The sequence below is a fragment of the Pseudonaja textilis genome, chromosome 1 (genome assembly GCF_049901715.1).
Source record: "Pseudonaja textilis isolate UNSWEBS1 chromosome 1, rPseTex1.2, whole genome shotgun sequence".
NCBI lineage: Eukaryota > Metazoa > Chordata > Lepidosauria > Squamata > Elapidae > Pseudonaja > Pseudonaja textilis.
The window spans coordinates 12,062,156-12,087,384 of NC_141990.1; the positions used below are offsets into that span (position 1 = coordinate 12,062,156).

Consider the following 25,229-nt stretch of genomic DNA (forward strand, 5'->3'; position numbering starts at 1 on the left):
AAATGTTTGTAGACATGCCTAAAACAAATAAAAAAATAAAAACTGAAATAATAGATACATTTGGGCCCATGAAAATACATGCACCAATGGTAAATAGCAGGGGTGTCCATTAGGGAGGTTAAAAGTCATGCCGGTGATCTCAAAGAGTGAGGCATGAACTGCATGATTATGGCTGCCATCTTGACTCTTTTGACCTTCTTGCTGATACACGAGACAGTCATGGATACCCCGGTTACTACTTGTTCCTTCCTTGACTTGAACGCTGATTTAAAAAAAAAACTACTTCAATTTGAAAACAACCCCTCCTTTTTACATGATATACCCTGAGTTTTTATTTCCAGATGCTCTTATCCAATCAAACGGATTAGAGCTGGAAGGGTCCTTGGAGGTCTTCCAGTCCAACCCCTTGCACAAACAGAGTACCTTGTGCCAGTTCAGACAAGGGGCTGTCCAGTCTTTTCTTAAAAACCTCCAGTGATGGAGCACCTACAACTTCTGAAGGCAACTTGTTCGATTGGTTAAGTGTCCTCACTGTTAGGAAGTTTTCATGTGGCTGTTGATAAAAATAAGACTGCCAGCATGATTGCCAACGTCCGATGATGGATATGGCAGAAGAAGAAGTTAGGAAGTTTCTCCTTCTCTCCTTGATTAGTTTCCATCCATTGTTTCTTGTCCTGCCTTCTGGTGCTTTGGAAAATGACTGTTAACCCCCTCTTCCTTGTGGCAGCCCCTCAAATATTGGAATACTGCTATCATATCCACCCCCCTCAGTCCTTCTTTTCTTTAGACTAGCCAAACCCCAAACCTGCAATTGTTCTTCGTAAGACCCTCGGTGGTGCAGTGGTTAGAGTGCAGTACTGCAGGCTACTTCTGCTGACTGCCAGCTGCCTGCAATTTGGCAGTTCAAATCAGCTCAAGGTTGACACAGCCTTCCATCCTTCTGAGGTGGGTAAAATGAGGATGCAGATTGTTGGGGGAAATAGGCTGACTCTGTAAACCACTTAGAGAGGGCTGTATAGCACTGTAAAGTGGTGTATATGTCTAAGTGCTATTGCTAAATGCTATTGCTATATGTTTTAGACTCTAGGCCTTTAATCATCTGAGTTGCTCTTCTCTGCACTTTTTCCAAAGTCTCAACATCTTTCTTGTAATGTGCTGACCAAAACTGGACCCATTAAGAAAAGGGAAGGGAGGGAGGGAGGAAGGGAAGGAAGGAAGGAATAAAAAAAGCTCATAGTTAGAGCTTTACCTGTCTTCAGGAGAACAGGGTTAAAGGGCTGAACACAACCTTGTAAGACATTTTGCAAATATGCTGACCACACACTCTCAAAATAGCAAAGGACCCATTAATTCCACACACAATGATTTGACATGCCCTTTCCCAAGAACAGCTCTTCCAACTGTCTTCCCTACTTTGCGGTTTTTAACACGCCGTCCTTCCGAACGCACACAGGTTCATACAGAACATCCCACCGTGGAAAGCAAAAATAGGAAGGCGAATTGAGTCCCACCTCGGTGTTAGTCACCTGCCTGTGAATTACTGATTGTAATTTTTCCCCCCCGCAGTGAAAAATGGCAAGAGCTGTGCAAGACGTTTCCAATTTGAAATGTCCCGATTTGAGTGATGGGGTAGAAGAAAAGCCTGCCTGAAGCCATTTCAGACTTCCAAAATAATCGAGATGATCTATTTTGGACTCAAACTGGGACTGAAAAGTGGAAATGGTTTGTATTCAAAACATACTGCACTCTTTAAAAGTGGTATAGCATACTCTAGACTCTATAGAGCCCTTGATGTTTTTTGAACTGGAATGTTTGCTTGCAGATGTTTGATTACCCAATTAGGTATCATCATCAGTGTGAATGAATGTGGGGTTTGCTCTTGGTTTACATACAGTAACTTACTCTGCAAGTGATGGTAATGGTGGTTATTTTTCTTTTCTCCCCTTGGTAGCTCCTTGATTAGATTATTGTTTTCTGCTTCATTGTTTGCCTGGTGTTAATCCCTGCTTATCTGGATGTTTATTGCTGGAGAGGATGTGTTTCTGATCTTTTTTTATTTCCTTTTGTTTATTGTCTCTTTCAGATGGTATGTCAATGTGGTTTATTTACATGTATCTATTGAAACAAACCATATTTGTTTCCTTCAGCCTTTTTATCCTCTCATTTGAGTGGGGTGTAAATATGGGCTTATGTCTATGTGCCTATATAAGAGATATGTAGAAATAAGTTATGTTTGTTTCCTTCTTAGCTTTTTTTATTTTGTGTAACAGTATGTAAATATGGTTTATTTCTGTCTCTCTTGAACAGACACAGGAATAAATCATGTTGGCTTCCTTCTTAGCTTTTTTGACTCTTTTGAATGGTGTGTAACAAGGTTTATTTCTATGTGTCTATTCAGTGGACCAAAACATATTCTCGCTAGCAGGTATCACTCAGATAAGCAGGGATTAACACCAGGCAACAATCAAGAAGGAAACAATTCTCAAAAGTACCACAAAACATCACCTCCAACCCAACATAGGGAGCAAACTCCACTTATTTTGTCCCAGAGGTCTTTTAATTTTAAAGGCAATTATTTTAAAGGTTCTTATTCATCCAGGTCATGGCTGTCCCAAAGATGCTTTTATTGCTTTTAAGGCAACTGGGTTTTCTGTTTTTTCTTTTAAGATTTCTTTAAGAAGTTCTGAAGCTTTCTTGGATAAGAAGCAAAATGTCTCGAAGAAAATTCAGAAAGTCCCTCCCCACTTCTGGGGGAAGGTTATTGCAAAATCCCATTCCCTCCCCACCCCACTAACCTGCTTTCCAGCTCTGTTCTCCTGTGCAGGGTAACCGAAGAAGACCCAGCCAATCAGCTGGGACTCGGGGCGCAGAGAATAAATGGGGGCGGGGCCAGTCAGAGGTGGTATTTTCCGGTTCTCTGAACTACCAGTTCTCCAAAACTGGTCAGAACCTGCTGAATACCACCTCTGGTCCAGTTGCCTTTAAAATAAAAGCATCTTTGGGACAACCATGACCTGGATGAATAAGAACCTCCATAGACACCCACACTTACTTGCATGGATGGAATAACCTAGTAAGGTCATGAAATGTCTGCAAGAAAACAAACTCGGAGAGCACCATTAATTGCACAGTTCAGTGCACCATCTTCTATTGGAACATATTCTAAAGACTATCGTATCTTGGAAGTTAGTCAATCACCTTGTTTTCAATCTGTATCAGCTGTCCATCTCATCTAGGTGACTTTGGATAACTCACAACATTCACAGAAGAATTCATTCTCCATCCTGTTACAGGTTGGAACCCCACCCCAAAAGATAAAGGTCACTTTTTCTAGTATTATCCAATTCCATGTCCTAAAAATGAAACAGCTCAGGACCAAATGCAAGTAGTCCCTGACTTATGACCACAACTGAACCTAAAATTCATGCTGTTAAGCAAGACTGAGTTTGGCCCCATTTTATGACCTTTCTTGCTGGAGTTGTTAAGTGAATCTCTGCAGTTGTTAAGTCAGTCACAGAATCTGACTTCCGATGGACTTAGCTTGTTAGAAGACAGCAAAAGGGGATCACATGACCCCAGTGTCAACTCGTGAAGCATCCCTGACCTGCTCTCGAGTTGCCATAGGCAAGGGGGAATGGGGAAGCTGCATCAAGGAGCTTGCATCTCAGTCAAAACAAAGCACATTCCAACCGACATGTCAAGGTCATCTCTACGGAAACCCACAGTGGCCAGGGAGAGTGACTTCTATAACTGGCGAAATTGCTTCGTTGAGGAATGTGTCTGATGACACATCTTGGGGGGGAGGGGGAAACAGGGTCAGAGGCAAAGCAGGAATTAACTGAGGTTAGAGTTGGCTCCACTTGACCTGTGCTGACATGAAGCTCCGAATAAATAACTGATTTTGATGCTTGGCTTGAGGCTCATGATTTAATTAGGGCATCAGTTGGAACCCTGACACCTGGGATGGGGATGCTGTAATGGTGTGAAAAATAACAATAGCAATAGCACTTAATACTTACATATACCACTTTACAGTAATTTACAGAGTCAACCTATTGCACCCAGCAATTTGGGTCCTTATTTTAACCCACCTCGGAAGGATGGAAGGCTGAGTCAACCCTGAGCCTGGTGAGATTTGAACTGACAAACTGCAGTCAGTTGGCAGGCAGCAGGAGTAGCCAGCAGTACTGCATTTTAACCACTGCGCCACCATGGCTCATCACTCACCTTTTTCAGTGCATTGCAACTTCATATGTCACTAAACGAATGGTTGCAAGTCAAGGGCATTCACTTTGCTGTGGGTCATCCTCTTCTTATCTTCCACCTTTCTCAGCATCAGAGGTTTCTCCAGAGAGCTGAGGTTTTGCACGATGAGGCAATTTTTACAGCTAATTCGGTACCATCTGCACAGCTAATGGAGCTTTATGCAAGTTTTAGAGAACAGCCGACAATGCCAATTTTTACAGTAAGACTGCCCTCTGGTGTTCCTCACATTAACTGCCAAAAGCTTTTGCGATCCAAATCAAAATTTTTATTGTAGGTCATGGGTCAGAAAATGCAATAATAAATAATTACAACTCTAATGAGCAATAAAAGTTTTTTAAATGGATTTATTACATTTATAGGCTGCCCATCTCGCTATGCAAGGCCACTCTGGGTGGCAATAAAATTGCAAATAAAGATGACATAAAAATACCTAAAATATACAAGTTGCAATAAGATTACAGAAACTTCAATCAGAAAAGAGTTGGAAGGGATCTTGGAGGTCTTCTAGTCCAACCCCCCCTGCTCAAGCAGGAGACCCTATACCATTTCAGACAAGTGACTGTCAAGTCTCTTCTTAAACACCTCGAATGATGAAGCGCCCACCATTTCTGGTGGCAAGCTGTTCCATTGGTTAATTGCCCCCATTGTTGGGAAGTTTCTCCTTAATTCCAGGTTGCTTCTTTCCTTGATTAGTTTCCATCCATTGTTTCTTGTCCTGCCTTCTGGTGCTTTGGAAAATAAGTTGACCCAGTCCTGTTTGTGGCAGCCTCTCAAATTAACAGAGGGATACAATCAAGATCAAGGGAGGTACTAATACCACTCTATAAAGCCTTAGTAAGACCACACCTAGAATACTGGGTCCTGTTTTGGTCACACTATAAAACAGTTGTTGAGACTCTAGAAAGAGTGCACAGAAGAACAACCAGGATGATTAGGGGACTGAAGGCTAAAACATACTATGGACTGTTAAAGGAACTGGGCTTGGCTAGTCTAGTGAAGAGAAGGACCAGGGGAGACATGATAGCGGTCTTCCAATATTTGAGGGGCTGCCACAGAGAGGAAGGGGTCAAGCTGTTTTCCAAAGCACCCAAAGGCCAGACAAGGAATAATGGATGGAAACTGAACAAGGAGAGATTTAACCTGGAAATAAAGAAAAACTTTCTGACAGTGAGAACAATCAACCAATTCTTTGGAAGTTGTGGGAGCTTCATCTTTGAAGGCTTTCAAGAAGAAATTGGACTGCCATTTGTCAGAAATGGTGTAGGGTCTGCTTGGGGAGGGGGTTGGACTAGATGACCTACAAGGTCCCTTTTGTTAATTTTTATCTGTATGTAAAATACAGGAGGTAAAATACATTATTGTAACAACTGTAATACAAATAGCAGTGGCAATTGCAAATCACAGATACAGATACAACAAGACAGATACAACAAATAACACCACAAATTCAAGCAACGTGAAAAGGTATTTCAGGATCCTGGACAGATAAAAGCAGTGACAGGTAAATATTGTGCCTTCTACTAGGGAAATTATGTGTTTTTTAAAATGGGATAAATATACAGATTCCTCCATTCCTTATAGAGGCAGCAACAAAGGGGCACATGGCTTGGGGACTTCACATCAACTCTGCTGAAAAGGAATGTTGTAAAACTACTTCCACAGAACTGCAGAAGGTAGAACATCTAGTCAAAGTTCAACCAAATTTCAGAATTAGAATTGAAGAGAGATAAGATGAGGGCACATGCTCATTGGAGAAGAATCCATTAACTGTAGAGTCAGATACCAGGCTTAAATTGACTTGAAAATCAATACCCCAGATAGGGATAAGTTGTTTTAAGATGAATCCTGGCATTTGGTAACGACTGGAGTTCGTGATTAGTTTTTGTTTGCCAAGTTGATTTAAAACACGCTCTGAAAATCCATGGAGCCAGACCCACGGGAGGAAAAAAAAAATCCATTTCAACCAGAAAGTAAAAAAAGATAGAGCCAGGCTTGTTTCCACCAACCCAACTTACTCTCTAACCGTAAAACAGCATTCTTGAGGCATCTTGAAACTGCGAGTATTGCTCTTATAAACTTCGGCTGGAAAACCACCGGGAATTGTAAAAATGCAAATTCCAACATTATAAAGGAGGTGAGAGATGACCTTAGCAAGCAAAATTTTGCAAGCTGCAGGAAGAAAATGTGCCTCCTTTGAATAGAAAAATCTTAAGACAGCTGTGGGGCCTGCTTGCCCGATTTAAAAAAATGTGCACTTCGAGATAAGGAAACCTGGAACTCACTTCAAGGTGTTTTTAAGTACTTACTTGCTCTATTGGGATCTGTTTAATCTGCCATTTATGTGACCTACTGGCTTGTTGTGCAAACATTAGTCCCTTAGGTTTTTTTTTTTTAAAATAGCTTATTACAAGTTGTTCTTTTAGGCAAAAGGAAACCAATGTTCGAAATGTCCTTCACCACATTGTCTGCCTACAGCAAGGCTGGGTTTGCTGCCATTAAGCCATAATAGGAATTGCCCAAAGCCCCTTCATTACATCACCCAGTAAGATTCAACCAAGCTTGGGACTCAAGACAACCTACAAAGTTACCCCTGCATGGCCCTATATGGGAGTCTGACAACCAATCAGGATACATTTCTTGCCACACGGAACAGGAAGCAAGTTCAAAGCCCAAGAGAGGGTATCTCTCTCTCTCTCTCTCTCTGTCTCTGTCTCTCTCTCTCACCCATGCGCTCGATTTTGCCCAGGACCTCAAAACTACGTGGTCCTGTCCTCCATTAAACCATCTTTCCAAATAGCCTCCATGTTTCCAGTGTCTTTCTCCACTTGGAATTGAACCCAGATGGACGGTTCTTCCAACAACAAGGGGAGGGTTGCCTGTACTATATCGCCCTCTGGATACACACCTACACACTCAAGGCACTAATCTATCCAAGTTCATTTCAATGGAGGCTAATTGCTCGAACACTGAACACTAAGACGGTAGTTTAGCCAAGAGCAAACATTGTTTTTACCATGAATTCAATTGAGTTGTCCCGTGAAAACAGTTCCTCCCAGCCCTTACCCCCATGCGATTGCGTTCTTTATGTTCTGTAGAAGAATCTGGAGCTGGCAGAACAGACAGAAGAATGGAAAGGGAGGGCTGGCGTAAAATCAGAACAGCCTTTCAAATCTTCTCCAAGAGAAACAAAACGCTCCGATAATTGCTGCTTTTCTCCTTCTGTTTGCAAGCCTCTTTCAAGAGACTCAAAATGATTAGAGACGGGAAGTAGGATTAGTTTACTTAGTGTCTCAGTGTCTTAATTCATCCATTTTTAGCAGTTTGACTGTCTAACAAGACTGCTGAGCCACAACTGACTATACCCACTCAGAAGCCTTCCTTTTCTTTCTTTCTTTCTTTCTTTCTTTCTTTCTTTCTTTCTTTCTTTCTTTCTTTCTTTCTTTCTTTCTTTCTTTCTTTCTTTCTTTCTTTCTTTCTTTCTTTCCTTTCTTTCTTCCTTCCTTCCTTCCCCAACCCACCCTCCTTCCTCTCCTTCCTTTTTTCCTTCTTCCCTCCCTCCCTCAATGCACCTCCCTCCCTCTCCATCTTTCTTTCTTTCTTTCTTTCTTTCTTTCTTTCTTTCTTTCTTTCTTTCTTTCTTTCTTTCTTTCTTTCTTTCTTTCTTTCCTTTCTTTCTTCCTTCCTTCCTTCCTTCCTTCCTTCCTTCCTTCCTTTCTTCCTTCCTCTTTCTCTCCCTCCCTCCCTCCCCCCAGAGTTAGCCTGCAGTACTGCATTCTGTGGTGGTTCAGTAGTTAGAATGTAGTATTGCAGGCAAACTCTGCTCGCTGTCAGGAGTTCGATCCTGACCGTCTCAAGGTTTTCCATCCTTCCATCCTTCTGAGGTTGGTAAAATGAGGACTCAGATTGTTGGGGGCAATAGGCTGACCCCGTAAACCACTTAGAGAGGGCTGTAAAGCACCATGAAGCAGTATATAAGTCTAAGGGCTACTGCTATTCAAGCCACTGCACCACCACGGCTCCTATTATCTATTTTATTCAGACACGATTTTTTTGAGGTAGAGTGTTAACAGTTCACCATATCCTTAGTGAGATAGTGAAAATAATAATGCCCTTCCATACATCTAGGATACTCCATGTTTAGGAAAAAGAACCGATAAGGAGATTAATACTGGTCGTCTTTGACTTTCAATTATTTGTTTAGTAACTGTTCAAAATTAACAACAGCAAAGAAAAAGGCAACTTAAGACCATTTTTCACATTTACCATTGTTGCCGCATCCCCTGATGGTCACGTGATCAAAATTCAGATGCTTGGCAACTGACTCCTATTTAGGAAAGTTGCAGTGTCCTGGGATCACGTGATCCCCTTTTGCGACCTTCTGACAAGCAAAGTCAATGGGGAAGCCAGATTCACTTAACAACTGGGTGAGTAACTTAACAACTGCAATGATTTGCTTAGCAACTGTTGGCAAGAAAGATCGTAAAATGGGGCAAAACTGCCTTACCAAGTCTCTTGTTTAGCAATGGAAAACTTCGGCCTCAGTTGTGATCGTAAGTCGAGGGCGACCTGTAGACAAAATGTATGATGGAGGAAGAGTTTAAAGTTTTGCTAAAGAGTTTAACAAAACCTCCATTTCACAGACGTTCTGAGGGACGGAGATGCTGTTCCAGAGTGCAGGGTGGTATCTCCTACACCAGCGGTCCTTAGAGAAGGCACATCTCCTAGATCAGGGGTCCCCAACCTGTGGGCCGTGCAGCCTACTTGCAATCGGGGTGCATGAGTGGCTGGCTGGTGTCTATGTCGGAGGGGCTCAGGGCCCCACTCACATGAGTGTTGCAGGTGCTCAGAGCCTTGTGGTGCTCAGGGCCTCAGGGTGTCACAGCCACTCAGGGCCCAATTCACGTGGGTATTGGGAGAACTCACAGTCCCTCTTGCATGGGCGTTTGCAGCCCAAATCACGTGAACATCACAGGCACTTTGTGGCCCCACTCACGTGTGCAATCTACCCCTCCCACAAAACCATTCCCTCTTTGCCTCCTCCGGGACAACCTGGAAAGGTTGGGGAACTCTGCCCTAGACTGCCTTTGGATGGGGACCAGAGGATGCCGAACCTGTCTAGATGCATTGGATTAATACAGTAGTCTGGCTTAGGGCTGTCTAGAGTTAAGAGAAGAATATATGTGTACATTTATCACAATAAAACATTTTGACCTGGGAATGTTTTCTAACATGCACATATTTGTGCTTGCATGCACACCCACACACTACCACTCATACCTTGGGGTCAAGTTCACATCAAGTTCACATTCTGTACAGAAAGATAAGAGAAAACTAGTGAAGCTAAAGTCATTTGGCTCCTGGGCCAGAGGGGTTGGGCCGATCCAATAAATGCATGGACCTAAGGAAGTCTTGTTGAAAACACGATGGGCTACAGCTTCTGCTGTCTTTAGCAAGCCCGGTGATACTGTTGGAAGAATGACAGAAGGGTAGATCAGGGAGTTGGCTAGGGTTGGGTTGGCTCTTGCTCAGGTTTTCTTCGCACTGCTCTTTTGGATCAGGCTGTCCGCTCTCTGCCGGCGCCAATCACAGATGTCAACAAAGGCGCAATAGGAGCATTTCCAAGTGTCTTCAATGTCTACTCCCTTGGGATCCCTTTGCCCTTTCCAATAGGCTAAGAAATAATGGGACATGGACATCAACTCATCATGGTCATAGGTGATGACTTCGCTGCCCAGCAACGTGTTGGTCTCCTGATGAATGTACTCAATTTGAAGTCGGTCAATGGCTGGAATGTCTGAGTGGGTCAAGTTGAGGAGCACCAGCTCCAGGAGGTCTTCGAAGCACTGCACCACGAATCCAGCTTTTTGTGCATGTTCTTGGATCTCCTGGCCAAGCAACTGTTTGGGCTTCAGATGAAGGTGATGTACGAAGATATCTTGGGTTAAGCATCCTTGCACCATGGCATCAAAGAGATGTTTATATAAAGAGACCTGCAATGAATCAAGCACACTTTCTTGAGCTACATCCAATTTTCAGCCTCACCTGTGTCTCATATTTTGATCACATGACTGTAGGGATGCTGGGATGATCATTGGAATTCATTGTTGCAATGTATTTTTATGCAACAACTACAGTAGCATTCCGCCAGTAGATGGCAGTGTTTACAACTCTGGATCTATGGTCTTTTGTTCCAAGTAGAGTTCCCTGTTCCCTGTTACAGTTAAAATAATCGAGCAGTAAAGCACATGGTGACTGTACTTTTTGTTTGCTCTGTAGTACTATGTATAAACAGAATTTCTAATACATAAGTGTAAAGATGGGTTGTAAGTCCCTTTTTTCAATGCCATTGTAACTTTGAATGGTAACTAAATGAATGGTTGTAAGTTGAGGACTACCTGTATTTAGATGTATATGAGAGGTTATTGGGGTTAGATATGCCCACTGTAAAGATTTAATACATATATCCTGCATGGATATGTCTCATGTCAGGGGTCCCCAACCTTTTGGACCTCAGGGACCACTAAATTCAGAATTTTAAATCCCGCGGACCAGAGACCCTGGGAAAATCCCCCCAAAAGTCTGCAGGAAAATTCTCCACTTTGTTTTCCTATCGATCGATCATTCTTTATTTGGGGTCTCAGGATACCGTCTCCAGCTCTGTTCTCAAGGGAGGGGGGAGAAGGAGAGACTTCGTGAAAGATGGTTTCCTGCAAAGACAGCGGCAGAATCAGCAGAAGTCTTTCTTTCTCTCCCCCAAATTCTGCCAGAAATGAGTCTTTGTGAGACTTGTCATGCCAGCGCAGCCTCTTGGAGCAGGAGGCCTTGCAGGGTCCCAAAGACTCATCTCTGGCGGAGTTTGGGGGAAAGAAAGAAAGACTTTTGCTGCTTTCCTTGCGTGCAGCCAAAAGCAGAAGAAGAAAGAAGTGGAAAGAAGCAGCACTGTGGCCAGGCCAGGCGCATGGGGCGAGTGGGGCAAGTCACTACCTCGTGTTGTTCGCAATGCAAGCGACGCAAGCCTTGTGTTCCCGCACAGCCTGGATTAATTACTTTGGGGTGTGCTTTGGAGGTCACATTTCTCTGTGGACCAGCAAAATTTTCTCGTGGAGCACCAGTGGTCCCCGACCCACTGGTTGCCGACCACTGTCTCATGCTATCCTTCAGACTGCCAAAATAATTATTTATTGGTTCCTCTAAGTCTAAACCCCAGGATCCTTTGGTGCATTTACTACTGTTGACTTCAAATAAAATCTGATAACATTTCCAACGTGTACTCTTCAGTTCTAAGCAACCATGATTAAAATATACCAGCTATGAAAAAGATTGGGCTATCTCTGCTGGCCCCACATTAAATCTGAGCCAGCCATGTGATACAGCGGGTATCAAATACTATCAGGGATGGGAGGCAATTAACACAGAGAATTCAGATCTTGAAAAGTAATTTTCCCCATGTTTATTTCTCCCTGGCCAGACTCTATTTGGAGTATGGGATCTAGTTTTGGAGATAATAGCACCGTAGTCTTCAAATCTAAGATGGACTGTCATGTGGGTGAAAAAAATGAGCTTATTTTCTTTCGTTTCAGAAGGCAGGACCAGAAAGTCAAGTCAGACTGCAGAAGAAATCATCTGACTTTATGAACTGCCGGCTGTTGGAAAGGGCTCTCATACGAAGGGTTAAATTCCCCTTCACTTTTAAGAAGTGTGGACTTCAACACCCAGATTTCCCCAGGCAGCATGCTGGCTGGGTGGATATTGGGAGTTGGAAGCCCACCCATCTTAAAAGTGGCCAAACTTGAAAAACACTGATCTAGTGGCTCCTGCACTGAGCTGGTAGGTGGATTAGATCAGCAGCCCCCAATTTGTGGCTTGGTGGCCTGCTGGGGGTGGAGGAGAGAGGCAAACCAGTCCATGTGAGGGGCGGGCCTGCCCATGTTCAGTTGGGCTTGCATGATGGCCCAACACGCATGCAAGTCAAGCTGTTTGTGTGTGCACAGACAGTCATATATGCCGGCTTGCTGCTTGTGTGACCCGGTTACAAATAGGCCGTGGTCCGGAGGTTGGGGGCCCCTGGATTAGATGACTTAACAGATAATCAGAGTTGGAAGGGACCTTGTAGGTCATCTAGTCCAACCCCCTGCCCAAGTGGGAGACACTACACCCTTTCTGACAGATGGGAGTCCAACCTCTTCTTGAAAGCCTCCAGGGATGAATCTCCCACAACCTCTGAAGGCAACGTCTGTTCTACTGTCAGAAAGTTCCTCCTTATTTCCAGGTTGAATCTCTCCTTGTTCAGTTTCCATCCATTATTCCTTGTCTGGCCTTCAGGTGCCTTGGAAAATAGCTTGACCTCCCCCCCTCTGTGGCAGCCCCTCACAGGAAGGAACCTTCTAAGTTCCTTTCCAACTTAAGTATGAATGCAGCTCTTAGGTCTTTTACTGACTCTACTGAATCCATGGTGTGAATGCAGCCAATTCCCTCCCTGTATCCAGGTTCCAAGACAGCCAGCCTAAGGCCTCCAATCTCACCCTGACCTACCTGGAAACGGTCCCTCTTCTTCTGCGCAGGTACAGGCATGTAGGCTTTTTCCCTTGTCTTCAATTCATTCAGTTGCAATTCCCCTTTAGCCGTATAATTCAGCTGATCAATAATCCCAAACACGAAAACGCCTTCTAATACGCCAAAGACTGGACATTCCCGCACACGTTGACCTGTCAGGGAGAAAACCACATATAAGCACCTTTGCCATCCTGAGGGGCGTGGGGAGCGTTCCACAACCAGCGTACCCACCTTCTCGTAGATTAGTTATGGTTAGGAGGACGTTAAGCAGCTTGATGGCCCATCTGTCTTCTCTGCTCCTAGTCTTGACAGGCACCAGGTTATGATCTTGCAGTTCTGGATAGAAGCAGCCACAGAGAAAGAACGTTGTTTTCCTGCTCTTAAAATGAGCCATGTGCCTCTATAGCACAGCTGTCAAACTCGCTGCATCACGTTGCCGTCACGTGGTGTATCGCGGGAAGGGCATGGCGCGTGACACATCCAGCCCGTGTGGGCCACCAGTTTGACACCCCTGCTCTATAGCAACACGGCACGATGGCCTAGTGATTAAAATACCACGATGCCCACAGATCTAGTAGTAATTAATAAGATACATCAATGCGAAGAAATGGTTAGACTAACAATGTTACTAAAGAACAGGGAAGAAGAAGAGTATTTTACGATATGGAATATATGGCATAAATGGTTAAGAAAAAGGAGTACAGATGTTTGCGAAAATGACTAAAGAAATTTCAAAGAAGAATACGATATATGATTTATATGTATATATGTAAAGTAATGTAGATAAATAAGTATTGTATTTTAACAGTAGTATGGTAATCAAGGAATGAGTAAATTAGTTACAGATATACCTATGGTAAATTAATCTAATTGTAAAAGCGGCCTCGTGGTGAGGGGAGTGTGTGTGTGTGTGTGTGTTTGTGTGCGCTCGCCCCGAGGCCGCTTCTACCGGCCAATCGAAGTGGCTGGTGACTGCATTTGGGGAGCTTCCATCGCCCCAAAAAGACTGCCTAAAGGTGAGGGGACACAGGCAGCCATGCCATGCCCTGAAGCAGCTGGGGACTCTGCCTTCGGGAAGCTTTCGTCAGCCAATAGAAGTGGTCTCGCGGCGAGGTACGTGCATATGGGCCGCTCTAGGTGGGGGAGGAAATTAAGTCACCCCCAAAAGATTGCCTACCCATTTTTCAGGGGTCAAAAAAAATAAGGCCTGGCCTTATTTTGTGAGAAACATGGTATTAAAGCACATATACAGTGCTATGATATCGCTGTAAAATGTGAGAACTTGTTTCTCTTTTTAAAATTTTTGAAATTGTGAATAAATAAACTATTAAAAAAATAAAAAAAATGCTGGGCTTTTCGACTTTAAGGTTGGCCGTTTGAGACCCAAGCACTGCATGACAGGGTGAGCAGGTTGAAAGAATGCGAGTAGATAAATAGGTACCACTTTGGTGGGAAGGTAACGGTGTTCCATGCGACTCAGCATAGAGCAGAGGTGTCAAACTCGCATCATCACATGACATAATGGACATTTCCCCCCTTCACTAAACCAGGCCGGGGTGGAACCAGCATGTAATGCATCCAGCCCGTGGGCTGCAAGTTTAACACCCCTGGCATAGAGTCACACTGGACACACATCACGATAGAAGCATCTTTGGACAACATTGGCTCCCTCAGCTAGGAAGTGGAGGTAAACACCTCCCCCCTAGAGTTGGACATGACTGGATAGAGGAAACCTTTACCTTTTACTCTAGAGCAAATTGCCGCCCCCACTTCCCACAATTACTTTCCTCGTTCCCCTTCACTGGCTTCCAACACAAATAGCAGCTCAAACAGTGCAAGTGGTCCTCGACTTACAACGACTGGCTGTTCGAAGTTACACTGGCACTGAAAAAAGTGACTGGCGACTAGCCCTCACATTTATGAATGTTGCAGCATCCCCACAGTTAATGGGATTAAAATTTGAGTGCTTGGCAACCGGCATGTGTTTATGTCACTAGTTGCAGCATCCCTGGGTTTGACAAGTGGGAGAGGCCAGTTTCCTTTAACAATCTCACGATTCACTTAACTATAGTGATTCGCTTAACAACTGTGGCAAAAGAGTCACAACATTGGGCGTGACACTCTTAATAACTGCCTCACAAAATTCTGGTCCCAATTGTGTGATTGTTAAGTCTAGGACTATCGGTAGCTCCTGTTTAGAATTACATCCAGCCAGTTGGCTGTGCCCTTTCTCAGACATGCCATTACATTATTACTCTGGTCTATTTGAGGACCAATTCCCAGGCATCAGGATGGCCCTTGCACTATGCTTTAAATTTCTTTTGAAAGGGGCAAGTTTTACTGTCTCTTCCTTGAGTTTTTAGGGAGATCTGTGACTCTCCTTTTCTTCTGCATTATTATTCTTGCTTTCATTTATTTTTTTTATTATATAAAATACAAAGAAGAGAAGAAAAAATAGGAAATTAAGAGAAGGAAAGGGAGCGGGGGGAAAAGGAAAGTGAGATACAAGGGGAAAAGAAAAAGAAAGAAAAGGGGGCATTGACTTCCAACTCTCCTTAGCACAGTACAAGATAAACACGCTCAAACCCCAACTTTTTGCTTTTACACATTAATATATAACTAGCCATTTCTATAACACCGTATCTTTCTAATCAACAAAAATCAAGGTCAAAGTTTCATCTTTTTTTTTTCTTCACAAGCACAAATTCTAGAAGTGATGTTCAAATAAGAACACATTTTCCTCTTTAAATAAAATCCCTGCATTATACAGCAACTATAAATCTGGTTTCGTTCAGCCATTTTTATGGACTTCAACTTCCAGAATTCTGGCTGGCCAGGGAATTCTGGGAATTGAAGTCGACATGTCACCAAGATTGAGAAACACTGGTTTAAAGGATTATGCCATTTCCCCCTTAAAAATGATGAGAAACTACATGGCCTTAATTTGAAGCAATCACAGGCCAGGTTGGGGATGGACTAGCAGCTTTATTATAACAATAGCAATAGCACTTAGACTTATACACTGCTTTACAGCCCTTTCTAAGCAGTTTACAGAGTCAGCCTCTTGCCCCCACCAATTTGGGTCCTCATTTTACCCACCTCGGAAGGATGGAAGGCTGAGCCAACCTTGAGCCTGGTGGGATTTGAACTGCCAAACTGTTAGGCAGCTGGCTGCAGAAGTAGCTTGCAGTACTGCACTCTAACCCCTGCATCACAGAGGCTCCTTATCATGCAGGAAACACCCACTATTTTACAGATAGAAAATATGAGGGTGTTCATAACAGCTCAAGGATCCTATTTCCCACCCCTTGCAATGCAACCCATTAAAGAAAGTATAGAGAAGACTAGAATTTACCCCAAACATCCAAATGACGTTACCTCTGGCAAGATGGATGGACTTTCCTGTGTTTAACACAACCGTTGTCTTCTCTGGCAATTGCACGCTTGGCTTTTCTTTGTGATAAACTACCTTTTGCTCACACCACACTTGAGCCGAGAGATCTGTGACGCAAAGATAGCGCAGGTAGAAAGCTTCGAGAGGCTTCCTCGGTCTCTTTCTCTTTATTGTCCTCCTCTTCCTTTCTCCTACATTAGCAGTCCGAGAATCAACACGCTGACCACTTAGGAGTTTGGGTTCCCTGTGATGAGCATGCAAGAAGTTCGGATTATCATGTCCCCAAAGTGCTTTTTGAAGAGGCAACTGGACTTTCCGGTTTTTCTTTGAAGATGTTTTGTTTTGTCAGAGTGCGCACAGCTTCAGTACGTGAGACAACCCAGGAGCAATAATAGCAAACGGAGGTTTGTAATAAATAGTGGTTTTGTCTACAAAAGAATATATACTATACATACACGTACTATAGGCAGAGGCCAAACAAGCAGCAATTAAAATAGGGAAGAACACACAGTGAGAGAGAGAGAGAGAGACACACCCTGACAGGGCCTCTTCTTCTTATACAGGCTCTTAAAGGGATAACAGCCAAAAACCTTGCTGATTCATTCCCATCATTGCATTAGCTGGTTAGCTCTTAAATCACTATCCTGACACGCTTCTCATCCAAGAAGCTTCTTCAGGTCTGACTGGATGGTGGGGAATGGAAGGATTTATACTCCTTGCAGACAGCTGGTCATTTGCATTCTTTTAGTGGGTCCTTAAGGCCACCTGAAGGTTTACCTGTGTCATCAGGGTCACCTGAGTGGTGCAAATGAGTGTGGAGCCTTCTTGGAACTGTTGAAAGGACTGTGTTGTAGATTGGAGATAGATGGTGTCATATTCCTCCATCTCTGTTGAGAGAGGACTGTTCAATTTTGACATAGATGGCTTCTTTGATCCCTCTTTCAAATCAGTGATCCTCTCTGTCCAAAATGTGGACTTTGCTGTCTTCAAAAGAGTGGCCTGTGTCTTTTAAATGCAGACGGACTGCTAAATCTAGACCTGATGGGTTTGTTCTCCCATTTCCAGTCAGAGCTGAAGAAGCTTCTTGGATGAGAAGTAAAACGACTTCAAAGAAAAAACAGGAAAGTCCAGGAAAGTCCTGAAAAAGCACCTTTGGGACAACTATCACCTGGATAACTGAGAAGTTCTACAGACCAACACACACACACACACACACACACAGAGAGAGAGTGAGTGAGTTTCTGGGTAGCTGATCACCTGGTTTGATGAGTACATGGATTTTTTTTTAATACAGTTTGTTCTACAGCATTTTGTAATTTAGAGGCTGTTTTTGTGTATTTTGTTATTTGATTTTAATTAGTTTGTCTAGCAATGAGTTGGGTTTTTTTTTAAAAAAATCTTGTTTAACAAATCCTAGATGCTGGCTTCCTTGTGGGTTTTAATCCTGTCTTGAATCCTGTCTTACCAAATCTGCATTTCTAAAAGTTGGCCCCTTAATTTCGACTTGGGGCAAAGAGCTGAGTTTCTGAGTTTCTGTCTTTAGAAACATGTTTCTCCTTTAGGGAAACTAGAATATTCTGCCTTTTCAAATAGTTCCTGAAATATTCCAATCTTCTAAGAGGGGTGAGTGCTAACTTTCTACCCATGCAACGGGTTAGTGAACCAGATAAAAGGGAGATCCAGAGATTTCTTTTATGTATACTGAGAGTAATTTGCACCAAATTCCTTGTGTGTCCAACCACACTTGGCCAATAAAGAATTCTAATTCTAATTCTATTCACGGATTGTCTTAAAGAGTCCACAAGTCTTGAAGTTGCCAAGGTTGGAGACCCCTGATTTTAAAGGTATTCAGTAGGATCACATCCCAGAAAAGAGTAACAAGAATCATAGAGATGGGAAAGCTAAGTCATTGACTCCCGGCCTGTTTAGGATTGCATTTAGGATAGCACATTATTTTGCCTTTCAATGGGGGTGTAATATTGCAGAAAGTGTCTTTCTACTTTTAATCCTGGCCAGGCAGGTTTTTTCCCCTTTTATTTATTTTATTTATTAAACTTTTATGCCGCCCGCCTCCCTTACAAGGTGACTTTGGACAGCTTCCCCCCTACTTTTGTTAAATCCCCAAGAGAGCGCAAATGCGGGCAGCGGAAAAAAAAACACGGAAGCCACAAAACGGCTTCGCTTTAACAGATAATCAGAGTTGGAAGGGACCTTATAGGTCATCTAGTCTAACCCCCCCAAACGGGAGACCCTACACCATTTCTGACAAATAGCAGTCCAATCTCTTCTTGAAAGTCTCAAGTGAGACTTTAGTCCCGTTGCACATCCCAGCTGCAACACGAGTTCGATCCCCCAAACGCGGCTTAACCATTTAAAAAAAAAAGCGGCGCAACCGAGCCCGTTAAGTTCGTGGATGGCTCTGGGGACCCCGCACAGCAGGGACGGGACTCCAACCGAGGTTTTGTGAACCGGGGCCAGCCCGTCACGCGAACGCAACTCTGGAGAAACTCCCCCGCACACCGCTCACCCGATCTTCGGCTCTTCTATCTGCAAGAACTCGGAGTCGCTCAGGTCAGAAAAACCCGAGGCGGCCTCGGGGTCTTGCAATCCGGATTCACGCCCGGACATGTTTCGCGCTTTGTTTTCTCCTCGAGCAGAATCGCCGTCAGCTGCTCGAAGGAGAAGCCTAAGTGAATAACTGCACCGCTTTGCTTTCTTTCCGGCTGAAATATGATTTCCCTCCTTCCTTTCGTCTTCGTTCCGGTTCCCGCCCACCCAGAGATATAGAGACGCCTCCCCGACGAGGGAGGTGTGGATGTTGAGACCTTAGAAAGAGTGCAGAGAAGAGCAACCAACAGGATGAGGGGACTGGAGGCTAAAGCACAGGAGGAAAGGTTGCAGGAATTGGGTAGGTCTAGTTCAGGGAGTCTTCAAACTTGACAGCTTTAAGACTTGTGAACTTCAACTCCCAGAATTTCTCCTCCAGTCATGTTAGCTCGGGAATTCTGGGAGTTGAAGTCCACAAGTCTTAAAGCTGTCAAGTTTGAAGACCCTTGCTCTGCGTCTTCCACCACCACCTTACAAAATGAATGCAGAGGTGTCAAAGTTCGCATATAAAACTCTTCCTTTTGTCGTGTCTTGAAGGTAAGGCAGGAATGTTATCTTTTTGAGGGTTACGGTTGGAATCCTGAAACTACTGTTTTTTAAATGAAGCCTGGCTCAGTGGCCTGTGGAACTTCATGCCACAGCAAAGAAAGGAATTGTCCATCCAACAAGGCTCCTGGAGTGAGGAGGGGCAAACAAGCCAAGAGACAGCTTTGACACAAAATATTTTTTTAAATTATGAATTTTGCAAAGACACATTTAAGCAACAAAATATACATGTTTATCCTTCTGTAGAATTCTTTTTATGCAATGACAAATACAAGAGGCTACCATAGCAACAAATTAAATATACATTATGTACAGCATACATCAGCAACCTGCTATGAAGCATTGCTTCTTAACACAAAGAAAAATACTTCGTTTCATCCTAAATTTTTACAAAATCCTAGTCTTCACAATCTCAGTTGAACTTTAGGAACACAATAACTGGAATTCCCCCCCTCCCCCTGCTGTATCAAAATGGAGGAGTAAGATATATTCTGGTACTCTTCCCCCTCCCAAAATAGCATTTTTCTTAATTTTATTGCAGTACCATGCTTCATTTCTGAAAGCCAAAAAACCTTTAATAAAAGGTATCAATGCATGTTTTTATGTTTTTCTTTCTGTTCAACAAAAACAACAGCTTTAAGACTTGTGGACTTCAACTCCCAGAATTCCTCCTCCAGTTATGTTAGCTCAGGAATTCTGGGAGTTGAAGTTCACAAGTCTTAAACTTGCCAAGTTTGAAGACCCTTGGTCTAGTTGATTGAAAAGAAGGGCTGCTCCAGGATTTGAGGGGTTGCCACAGAGAAGAGGGAGTCAAGCTATTTTCCAAAGCACCTGAAGGCAGGACAAGAAGCAATGGATGGAAACTAATCAAGGAGAGAAGCAACCTAGGAGAAATTTCCTGACAGAACAATGAATCAGTGGAACAACTTGACTCCAGAAGCTGTGAATTCTCCAACACTGGAAGTTTTTAAGAAGAGATTGGACAGCCATTTGTCTGAAATGGTATAGGGTTTCCTGCCTGAACAGGGGGTTGGACTAGAAGACCTCCAAGATCCCTTCCAATTCTGTTATCCTAATGCTAAAAAAAAAGAAAAAGAAAGAAAGAGGGGCTCAACCTATTTTTCAAAGCATCAAAATAAGAAACAACTGATGGAAACTAATCAAGGAGAGAAGCGTTTAGAACTAAAAAGGCCTTTTCTTTGTGGTCTGTGCTGTTCTTACTTTTAATCAAGATAGGATATCTCTAGGCAGAATCATATTGGCTAAGGCAGCATTTCTTCACCTGAGTAATTCCCAGGTATGTGGACTTAGGTGACTGGAGGCTAAAATATATGAATGGTTGCAGAAATTGGGTATGGCTTGTATAATGAAAAGAAGGACTAGGGGTGAAGTGATAGCAGTATTCCAGTATCTGAGGGGCTGCCACAGAGAAAAGGGGGTCAACCTATTTTCCAAAGCCCCTGAAGGCTGCAGAACAAGAGGCAATGGATGGAAACTAATCAAGGAGAGAACCAGCCTAGAACTAAGGAGATAGTGAGAACAATTAATCCGTAGGACAACTTATGGATGTTCCTACGCTTGTCCTGAAGGGTTAAAGTTTCTAAGTTGGAAAAACATTGATCTTTATCCTGCCTTTGTTTTTTTTTATCTATCTCACTGATCAATGTTTTTCCAGTAAAAATGTTTTTTTAAAAATTTAAAAAACATTTTTTATTTTTAAATTTTTAAATAACAATCCTAAAAGAGAATACACCCCCACTATGTGTGTGTGTGTGTGTGTGTGTATGAATATGTGTGTGTACCCAATGCACTAAACTTAATCTGTTGATATTTCAACATTTGCAGTATTCTTGGATAAGTCACTGTCTAGCAAAATGAAGCCTCCACATTCAAGAGCAGAGCGATGCTTGTTCCCTAAAGTTCTTCGGGTATTCTCGGGAAATGGATTCAGAATGGAGGCCCCAACCATGAGATAAAAACCCCATATTTTTTACATGTGGTGCAATGCCACCAAGAGATGCTGAGTTCTAATCCTGCCTTTGACATGAAACCTGGCTGGATGTCTTTGAGCCAATCATTAGGAGACTGTGAATTCTACTCCCGCCTTAGGCATGAAAGACAGCTGGATGACTTTCTGCCAGTCTCTTTCTTTCAGCCCAACCCACCTCACATGATTGGGTGTTGTGAGGAAATTAGGAGGAGGAGGAGGTGTATGGGAAAAATTCACTGCCTTGAATTATTTGTTGACATAATAAAAACTAGATGCAAATAAATAAATAAAATTAGGTATGTTTGCCACTTTGAGGTATTTATGAAAATAGGGCTAATAGGATACACATCAATTTTGACTTTTTGGACTCTCTCCCCGTGGACACCTTTGAGTGTTGTCCTCTTCAAATATGTATCATTTTTCTGCAAAACAAATGATCGGAAAAGATTGATACTGTGCAATTTGTTCAATTTGTTGTGCTGTGCAATTTGTTGGAAGTTAAGGGAAAATGGTTTTTTTGGGAACATTTATGTCAAGTGTTTCTCAAACTTAGTAAATTTAAGACATATGAACTTCAACAGGTTGGGTTGGGAATTCTGGGAGTTTAAGTCCACATATTGCCAAGTTTGAGAAAACTGATTTATGCGTTCCTGCCCCACCCCCCAAATCTTAGCATCCAATTCAGAGTATCCAAAATCACAAGTCATCTGTTCTGGCTTATAGCCTTCAAGGCAGGGGTCTCCAACCTTGACAACTTTAAGACAAAGAAAATCTAGCTGAGGAACTCTGGGAGTTGAAGTCCACAAGTCTTAAAGTTGCCAAGGTTGGAGACCTTTGCTTCAAGGAATATAAGTATGACCTTCCACTTTCCACTAGAGGGTGATCTAATCTCTAATATTAAGGAAATAAAACTAAAGAACTTAACAACACCAGAAAATGACTGATGTAATCTGATGGCTTTTGCAAGATCTCACATGAAATCAGTGTTGATCATTTAAAAAACAAACAAACCCAATCTCTTAATTTATTCTTTTTTCAGAGTGCATGGAGAAAACTCTAATTCCGTAGTGGAACTGCTTAAAAAGTAGAATGGTGCAATGTTTTGTCTCTGCATCCAGAATTCACTTTTCTTTGTCAACCTTGAGGATGGATCTTTCCATGGAAAGTTTTCTGATAGAATTAATTTCTTTGAAGTGGCTTTCCAGACTGAGCACGTGTGGGAAAGCTCAGGAACAAAGCCAATTATCCAGAATGCTGCACATAATTTTGGAACCAACAGACTCTAAATGAAAACAAATTTTTCCAGGGATGTCATTGTATTTAACACACACCCGATCCCCCTTCTCCAGGGTGAACGAGTATTAATCTTCCCAGAGGGAAACAAAGATAGGGGGTGTCATTGTCCCCATAATAGAAATATTAGCAATTTGTCTCTCTAAAAGCTCACCCAGGAATATAAATGGCCTTCCTGTCACCGCAGTTATTTATGAAACTACTTCACAGGAAGAACTGCAGGCGCTGTCTTAAATCTGTGGCAACTTCACTCCTGCAAGCAGCTGATGAACTGGGACAGGGACTGTCAAAGAAGCAAAGGCCAACAGGTCTTTAGGCTGAACAAGGGGGCCGGATTCAGTTCCGAGGAGTGAATTCCCATGGAATTTGGAAATTTGATTTGGAGTTGGTTGATCTCCAACGTATTGGAGCTTAATTGGCTAACTGGAAAGTGGATTCTGGCTTCAAATGCCTGTTGGGAGAAATATCCATCTGGTTCAGTTCCAAGCCGGGAGGAAGATACTGGAAACATGGAGGCTGATTGGAAAGATGGTTTAATGGTGAAGCAGAAGCACATGGGTGGTTCTAGGCAGCAGAGTTGAGAGTAGGTGGGGGGTTATACCTTCTCTTGGGGTTTGAACTTGAGCTTCCTGTTTCTGTGAAAGAATATGTATTCTATTGGCTGCTGTCGGACTCCCATGGGGTTATGCAGGGGTCATGGCTGAGGTTGTCTCCCAGGTTTGGTTGAAGCTTGACTGATGCAATGTCCTTAGGAGATTGTGCCATATGGTGAGCTCTGCTGCTAGATGGGTTAATCCTATTATGTCCTGGAGGGTCATGTCTTAATCCCATCACCCTGAAACTGGAGGTCTTTTGTCTAGTAGATAGTGTAGGAAGTTAGCACCCATCCCTCTCCTAGAAAATTGAAATAGCCTAGGAAATATAAAAAAGGCAGAATATTTCCTCTAAAAAGAGTAGAAACTCAGAAGCAGAAACTTACCTCAGAAGCAGAAACTCACCCCCACCTTGGTTAATGGGTGGGCCATTCAGGCCTGGGCCAGAATACTTTACATAACAAAAATCTCCAGGTAAAGCTATAGCAATTGCCAAAAGCCCTTTTAAGGGCATAAATCATCCAGCAAGGCTCAACCAAGCCTGGAACTCAGGACAGCCTACAGAGTTGCGCCTGCATGGCCCCATGGGGGTCTGACAACCAATTAGAATACAAGCTCAAATTCAAATCCCAACAGGGTATAAAACCCCGGCAGTCTCAGCACCTCAGTCCTTTTTCTTGATCTCTTCCTTTTCACTCTGGAGCTCCAGGCCATGTGGTCCTGATATTAAACCTTCCAAACAGCCTCCATGTTTCCAATGTCTTTTTCCCCACTTGGAATTGAACCCAGAAGGATATTTCTGCCAACAATAAGATGGCTCAGTCTTTCTTAACGGGCACCAAATATCTATGGGGTGCAGGGAACTGCTTTCTGTCTTTAAAACATGTTTCTTCTTTTATTGTTCAGGGAAATGGTTTTCTGGTTTTTTAAATATTTCTCAAAATATTCCATTCTTCCAGGAGAGGGTTGGGTGCTAACTTTCTACATACCTGAAGTAGAAAGGCAGCTTGGTGGTCCGGCTGGGGAGGGGAAAGACAATTGGCCGGCCGGTGCACATGTGTGTGCACGCAGCTTCATTCATGCAAAAGAGAAGCCTTGGGGGCGGAACTTGTGAAAGTGGAGCTGTGCTCATGCACACACACACACATGTACGTTGTCAAGATTCCGGCAGTTACCCCAATTAAATCACAAGTCTCGAGCCAAACTTCCAAAAATAAACAGAACTTACTGGGAGTTAACATGCAGGCACGGCCTGGGTGCAACCAACTCCGAGACACATAATTCATTGTCACCCTTGACCCTGGTTCCCCCACCCCGACCCCTCTGGGTGTATCATAATTCATGTTATCCAGTGAAACACATCCATAGCCAAGAATCATCAATCATGTTCTTTAGTTAGATTTTTGCAGCAGAAACTTCAGTCATCTAGTTACAATCTCTAAAAAACAATTTGTGGAATGCACTTTCGATTTCAAGCTGCGCACTGCTTTTTCAAACCCCTTTCCCCCCTCCTTTTCTGTTGGCAACTATAAAAAACCCACAAAAAATGTTTTATGATGTTGAAAGGCTGTCAAAATGCCTTTCTTCCGAGGATTCAAATTTTCCCACTGGGAGAGCTCCGGCGCAAGGATATGGACAACTGCTTGAAAGCCGGATCTTTTTTATTTTTCAGGAGAGATAGCAAGGAGGCTGCGTTCCTGGGCTAGCTAGCTTCGTATGGTAAGTCCCTGATTTTTATACCCTTTTTCTCCTTTTGTGTGTGAGTGCTTGTGTTTGTATTTCTTAATGTTTTAAATCCTGTCAGGGGTTGTCTTGATTTCCGCCGGAGGGTAAACTCCGCGGGGTGCGGAAGGCAAACTTTGTGGGGTGATTTGATTGTATTATCGGTTTCGTCCTAATCTCTTTTAGCTTAATGGTTTCTTATATTTGTTTTGTAGCAATCTCCTGTCTGTCTCCTTTGTGATATATTTTGTGTCTTTTGTCTGTT

At 43.0% G+C, this 25,229-nt stretch overlaps 1 protein-coding gene across 2 annotated transcripts; it reads right to left on the reverse strand.

Annotated features, from left to right (window-relative positions):
• Nucleotides 1–7,802: 7,802 nt before the first annotated feature.
• Nucleotides 7,803–18,969, reverse strand: EXO5 (exonuclease 5). 2 transcript variants are annotated; one of them, XM_026710311.2, is made up of 5 exons: nucleotides 18,741–18,969; nucleotides 16,198–16,457; nucleotides 13,051–13,155; nucleotides 12,799–12,971; nucleotides 7,806–10,256 (listed from the first exon to the last, which is right to left on the reverse strand). In XM_026710311.2, exons 1-5 carry the CDS (start codon nucleotides 18,839–18,841, stop codon nucleotides 9,792–9,794), a joined length of 1,104 nt encoding a protein of 367 aa, XP_026566096.2. In that variant the 5' UTR covers nucleotides 18,842–18,969; the 3' UTR covers nucleotides 7,806–9,791. The 2 variants fall into 2 exon arrangements, with proteins under 2 accessions (XP_087782408.1, XP_026566096.2); XM_087926282.1 differs by lacking the exon at nucleotides 13,051–13,155 and having other exon boundaries at nucleotides 7,803–10,256; nucleotides 18,741–18,966.
• Nucleotides 18,970–25,229: the final 6,260 nt, after the last annotated feature.

What these genes read in the sequence shown, in the direction of transcription:
- EXO5 (XM_026710311.2), bottom strand. Translation starts at nt 18,841, where the DNA reads ATGTCCGGGCGTGAATCCGGATTGCAAGACCCCGAGGCCGCCTCGGGT. An exon ending in CATAACTAATCTACGAGAAG is followed by an intron (nt 12,972 to 13,050) that starts GTGGGTACGCTG and finishes TCTCCCTGACAG; the next exon opens with GTCAACGTGTGCGGGAATGT. An exon ending in AGAAGAGGGACCGTTTCCAG is followed by an intron (nt 10,257 to 12,798) that starts GTAGGTCAGGGT and finishes GATTCATTGCAG; the next exon opens with GTCTCTTTATATAAACATCT.